Source organism: Sinocyclocheilus rhinocerous, unplaced genomic scaffold (genome assembly GCF_001515625.1).
Source record: "Sinocyclocheilus rhinocerous isolate Xijiao unplaced genomic scaffold, SAMN03320098_v1.1 scaffold4431, whole genome shotgun sequence".
NCBI lineage: Eukaryota > Metazoa > Chordata > Actinopteri > Cypriniformes > Cyprinidae > Sinocyclocheilus > Sinocyclocheilus rhinocerous.
In genome coordinates, this window is record NW_015647021.1 from 97,916 (window position 1) to 104,509 (window position 6,594).

At 32.3% G+C, this 6,594-nt stretch overlaps 1 protein-coding gene across 1 annotated transcript in view; it reads left to right on the forward strand.

The window, feature by feature from the left end:
* The window catches only part of LOC107708291 (protein unc-13 homolog C-like), a gene marked incomplete at its 5' end in the record, with an annotated part of 108,681 nt that overhangs the window by 93,469 nt on the left and 8,618 nt on the right, over window positions 1-6,594 (forward strand). Inside the window, one exon of the mRNA XM_016512479.1 lies at window positions 1,647-1,794. Coding sequence (XP_016367965.1) covers window positions 1,647-1,794 — 148 coding nt within the window. The remainder of the gene's footprint in view (window positions 1-1,646; window positions 1,795-6,594) is intronic.

Below are 6,594 nucleotides of genomic sequence, written 5' to 3' on the forward strand. Positions count from 1 at the left end.
GATGGATGGATGGATGAATTTATTTATTTATTTATTTTATTTTATAGATAGATATGAATGATGCTACACAAATAAAATGTATTATTTATTTATTTATATATTTATTTTTATTGAGTTTAACAGATAGATATAAATGATCCTATTCAAATTAAATGTTTTTTTTTTGTTGTTTTATAGATAGATATGAATGATGCTTCACAAATAAAATGTATTATTTATTTATTTTTATTGAGTTTAATAGATTATATAAATGATCCTATTCAAATTAAATGTAATTTATTATTTTAATTTTTAGTTTTATAGATATGAATGATTCTACACAAATAAAATGTATTATTTATTTATTTATTTTTATTGAGTTTAATAGATAGATATAAATTATCCTATTCAAATTAAATGTTAATTTAAATGTATTTTTTTAATTTAAATGTATTTTTTAGTTTTATAGATAGCTATGAATGATGCTTCACAAATCATTTATAATAAATAATTTATTTATTTTAATAAGGTCAAAGTCAAAGAAACTAAATGCAAACATTAGATATGGAAAATAGAAAGGCTAAACAATACAAGGAATAAATATTTAGATGAGTAATTTAGTTTCTATATTTTTTTATTCTGACCTGTGAAGCACTTTGAGCTGCATTTTATATATGAAAGATGCAATTAAAATGTATACAATTAAAATACAATTTTAATTATATATGATTAAAAATATTTGATTTGATTTTAAAGGTCAAAATAAGGGAAAAACTCAATGCAAGCATTGAAAACGACACCTGGCCTTTCCTGAGCGCCGGAGCGATTGATTCCTCGGTGGAAACCTCATCTGTCTCAATCACGGCAGAGATGCAAACGTCAGCGCTCGTCCTCACCGCTCACGCTCTAATCGGCCTTTACGCTAATAGAATAATAAAGTAGATCTGATCAAATGCCAGTCGTCTCTCACACTCATGTCCAGCGGTGGACGGTGATCTCTGCAGCTCCGGGCTTCTGTTTAACCCCCATCTGATTGTGTTCAGCTGACAGACGAGTTATCTGTCTCACGTCTCGCCGTTAAAGGGATAGTTCACCCAAAAATGAAAATTTGATGTTTATCTGCTTACCCCCAAGGCATTCAAGATGTAGGTGAATTTGTTTCTTCAGTAGAACACAAACTGAGATTTTTAAGTCAAACCGTTGCAGTCTGTCAGTCCTATAATGTCAGTGGATGGGAATCATGGCTTTGAGAGTCATAAAACATACACAAACAAAACCCAATTATTTGTGAAATTTACTAGCAATTTCTGAGTGAAAATTGTTTTGAAGTAAATCCTATACCAATTTTCTCAGTGTAGGCCAAGCCAATATTTTATTTTATTCGACCCACATTAAAAAGTATTTACAATGTTTTGGACATTTAAAGATCAATGAAGAAACACTTGATTTCAATCTTTGTAAATTGACTTTAATATTTCATCCAATATATAAAGACATGAAAATGTGCTGCTTAGTAGAAGTAACCCTGATTCTGTATATGATTCATTTACTCTGTCACAGTAAATAGATGTTTTTCAGGTGTTTTCTGAGTGAAGGATGAGCGATTTGCAGATACATGTAACATGTTTGAGTCTCTCAGTAACCAGTGCGCTTGTTTCTCTGTTCAGCAATATTTCCACGCGGGTGGAAACGGTCTGAAGAAAACCTTCCTGGAGAAGAGCCCCGATCTCAAGTCCTTGAAATACGCCCTCAGCCTTTACACTCAACCCACAGATGCCTTGATCAAGAAATATATATGCACCCAAACCTCTCAAGGTAAGAGCATTCTCGCTGTCATGAGAGAGAGAGAGAGAGAGACAGAGAGAGAGACAGAGAGAGAGACAGAGAGAGATCGATTTTTATATTTAAAAAAAAAAAAACTTTATTATACATTTAAAATCTTTCACATATTATTTCATTTTATATCACCAAATATTAATGCATTATTATCAACTTTACAGAGTGCTTCTCCATTTGTCCAAATCATTTCAAAGTCCAGTAGATTTTTCATACAAGAATAAAAAGAAAAATCATGTTTAATTATTGTTTTACAAGTCCTTTAAAAAACGTAACTATATTACAATTATTTCCAAAATAAATGTTCTGTTTTCTACTTAAATAAATAGACATCTTTGCTTGACCTCTAATAAAATTCAGCAAACGCCCCATTCTTTTCTTTACTTTAGACTACGTAAAACCATAAATAAATACAGGTATACTGAACATTTAATTAAAGTCAACAAAAATCATTGTCAGCACTTCAAACAGAGACTGTAACCTTTGACAATGAATGAAACAATGAACAATAGTACAAAAAAAGTACAACTGTCTATTACTTGGGGATTCAAAATAGAAATGAAGGCATTAACTGCAACAATGCCATGCAAGATCCTCCACTGCAAATCTCCAATAGATTTTCTCAATGGTGGCTTGTATAACGTATCCCACATTGGTTTAAAGTTAGAAGCAACACATAAATGACTTTGCCATGGAGTATCAGAACGATGTACCAACGATGTTTTTTGTTCAACACTTTTACACACACTTCATACAAATATTTTCCACAAGTAAACTTAATATTTCTGTCCTTTAAATTGTTTGATACTGTTAAAGGACAGTTCCGTATCGGGTAAATCCGGAGAAATCATCATTGCTGGAAAATTGTCCTCTGCGTATTTTTTTCAGCCGATACACATCTGGATTGGATAGACAGTTTTCCCCTCTTTGTCTCATCTGGCTGATTCAATAAACAAGGTCTGATCAGGGAAGTAATCAGTGACTTCAACATTCCGCTTCCCCTTGGTAGACTATAGAAAGCTTCTCACTTTCTCCAAACTACAGCCACTAAAATTCATCCACTTTCTTCATATTCACATTAGTAAATGAATCAGAAGATTCTCTCTCACTGTCCGAACCTGATATGTCATCAACACTGTAAGATTCTCCACAAGCCCCAGTTTCTTGTCCATATTTGTGACCCTGGACCACAAAACTAGCCATAAGGGCCAATTTTATGAAATTGAGATTTATACATCATATGAAATCTCAATAAATACGCTTTCCATTGATGTAAGGTTTGTTAGGATAGGACAATATTTGTCTGAGATACAACTATTTGAAAATCTGGAATAAATTAACAAAATATCTTCATGGAACATGATCTTTACTTAATATCCTATACTTAATGATTACTTAATGATTTTTGGCATAAAAGAAAAATCAATCATTTTGACCCATACGATGTATTGTTGGCTATTGCTACAAATATACCTGTGCTACTTATGACTGCTTTTGTGCTCCAGGTTCACATTTGTTCCTTTCTCAGGATCTTTTCTGTTGTTACCACTCACAATCACTTGTTCTGTGTTATTTTCTTCCTTGGCCCTTTCCACAGTACCAATTATTTTGAGTTTATTTTTCTGGACATGAACGCATTAAATGTCCTTCTTTGCCACATCCAAAACACTTCAAGTCGATGCAAAAGTCACATGATCAAACCCGTCGATCCTGAACTTCAGATCAATATTCAAATCCTCTACACCACTCTTCAGTACCACGTATACGTGTCTCCTGAACGAAACAACATGTTTCAGCAATGGCGATTTACAGCCTATAGAGGGATCTTTTTTATGGCTGAGACAATCTGACCATGTCTTGAAAGTTCCCTTTCTATAATTTTCAACCTTAATGAAAGGATGCATATTTGACAACAATACTTATTTCTCTGGATTAACGAGAGGAAACACTATCACAAAACTACACTCTAAAAAATATGGACTAACCCAACTTTTGGCTTAAAAATTTTATAAAAAAATGTAACCCAACAGCTGAGTTAGTCCATATTTGACCCAATGTTGGGTTGAAACAACCCAGCATTTTTTAGAGTGTATCATTCAATGTTATTCCTTTTTCAACAACCTCATTCACTTTGTCAATCTTGTCTAAAAACAAGATGACAGCGCTGTTCATCCTTGATGCAGACCATATGCTGTTATATCCAACAACTTTTCCGATCGCTGTACTAACTTCCTCCACTGAGCTCTCAACACCAACTGGCACTTTAACTCCATGTCGCGAGTTAACTGTTCAAAACCCGCGCCTCCCGAACTAGCCATGGCCACCAGTTAAAAATAACTGGCTAACCCCCCACAAACCCACCTTTCCCTCTGCAATCACTCACACACCAAAGCTACAAGATATAGCAACAATACACACATAAAAAAGAAAAGTAACAGACCATAAAATTGAGAAAAACTTCAGTCACGTTCCGATTCACTCTCCACTCGCTCCACAAACGCCCACGCATGCGCAAACGCGGAAAGAGAGAGAGAGAGAAAGAAGCTTTCATGCAGTGAGACAGTTCTGCTCGCTGGGTTTGTTCAGAATTTGTTTTAAAGTAGTATGCAGTGTGTATACCTTATAAAATATGCAAGTTTTTTGTATGCATGAATGATCTGCTACATTTATCAAAACATGTAGTGACTCTGGTCCAAAACATACTGTAGTGTGCTGCCTACTTAGACAACATTAGACATACATTAGCAACATTCTCATTCCTTCTCTTGGCCAAAGAAGTCAATAAATTCAATTCAAATGAGCTTTATTGGCATGACTGTGGAGTAGCACAATGTTGCCAAAGCAATAAACAGTGAACAAATTATACAGGCATATAGATAGATAGATAGATAGATAGATAGATAGATAGATAGATTTTTTTTAAAAGCTTTTCCAATAAAAACGCCAATCCCAGAATGCATTCTGACAAACACAGTGCACAAAAAAGTGAGAGAAATAAATGTACAATTCTGAATGATCCAACTTTAGGTGTGTTCTGCACAAAAATATTAAACATATTTATGGGACTGTGCTGCTTTTAATAAAGTAGACAATATTTTGTTCAATAAGCTCACTTAAAGAGATCATCATTTACTCACCCTTCTTCTACTCTTCTACTGTTAAACACAGAAGATATTTTGAAGAACTTTCACCAACATTCTTTAAAATATCTTCTTTTATGTTCAACAGAAGCAAGAAACTCATACAGGTTTGGAATAACTATAATCTAATACTCTAAATAAAATATGATAAAACTGCTGTATTTTATGTATGAAACATTTATTTTGTAACTCAGGTTTTGCCTTGAAAATAATCTTATTTTTATTTAAATTTTAGTCATTTTGTTTTGTGCTTTTGTTATTTTTATTTATTATTATTATTTTTTTGTGAAAATCATCTTTCAATTATTTGTAATATTTCTATTTATCTTTATATTATTTCAGTTTTAGTAATTATGTAGTTGATTTATTCATTTTTATCTGTTTTTCTTTTTTTTTTATTTAACTATAATTAATTTTCTATTGTAATTTATAATTTTATTATTTCAGTTTTACCTTTAGTAATTTTATTACTTAATCTTTTTTCAGTTAGTTGCTAAGGCAATATATCTATTATATTAATATTACTAGTTTATTTCATTTTGATTTCAAATAAAGAAATGTTTAATAATTTTTAGTTAACAACAACACTGTGAAGGCAGTTGCTAAGACACTAAACAGCAGGTTTTGGAACAGAGCCATCGTATCCCACAATGCAGTTTGCTTGAATTGACTTTCCATCATGACCAGTGAACCAGAAGCGATATTTCTTCTTAACTCATTATTTTATTGTTCTGCCAACAGACAGTAAGTTTGGCAAACTATTTATTTTGAAGATAGTAAATGAACTTCACTTGTTCAACTTGACTTAAACATGCAACTAAATGAGGTCATGTGACAACCATGCTACTATTTGAACTAAAATACTATTCAAAACACTTATTTTTAATAGCATACAGTATATATTGTGCAGTACTCTCTCTCTCTCTCTCTCCTAAGGCCAAAGGCTGCAGACAGAATATGATTTCTAATGTGTGATGCACAGTTTTGTGTGTGTTGAGTTGAGGATGTGTGTTTATAATTCATCAAACTTCATGTTTAAAGTTATTCATCACTGCAGTTCTGGGGTTTTCTGTCAGAGCAGGTGATGGATTTCTGGGATATCTGGGCTCTTTTGGTTCAGATGGAGAATTTCTAGGGATTTTACACAGCAGACACGTCAGACTCATTTTTTAATGCACTGTCAGGAAAAGTGTCTTTAAACTGAGCTAAAACTGAATCTAACAGCATTATATATGTATTTATACACTGGCAGTCAAAACATTTGGAATAATTATGATCTTTAATGTTTTTGAAAGAAGTCTCTTAAGCATTTATTTGATAAAAAATACAATCAATTAAAAAATACTTGGTAGCACAACTGTTTTCAACATTGATAATAATGAGAAATGTTTCTTGAGCAGCAAATCAGCATATTAGAATGATTTCTGAAGGATCATGTGTCGGGTTTTGAAACACAGAAATAAATTACATTTGAACAGATATTCATTTAGAAAAGTTATTTTGAATTGTAAAAATATGTATTATTTTGTTTAAATAAATGCAACCTTGGTGAGCAAAAGAGACATATAAAAAAGATGAACAAAATCTTTGTGTGTGTGTGTGTGTGTGTGTGTGTGTGTGTGTGTGCGTGTGTGTGTGT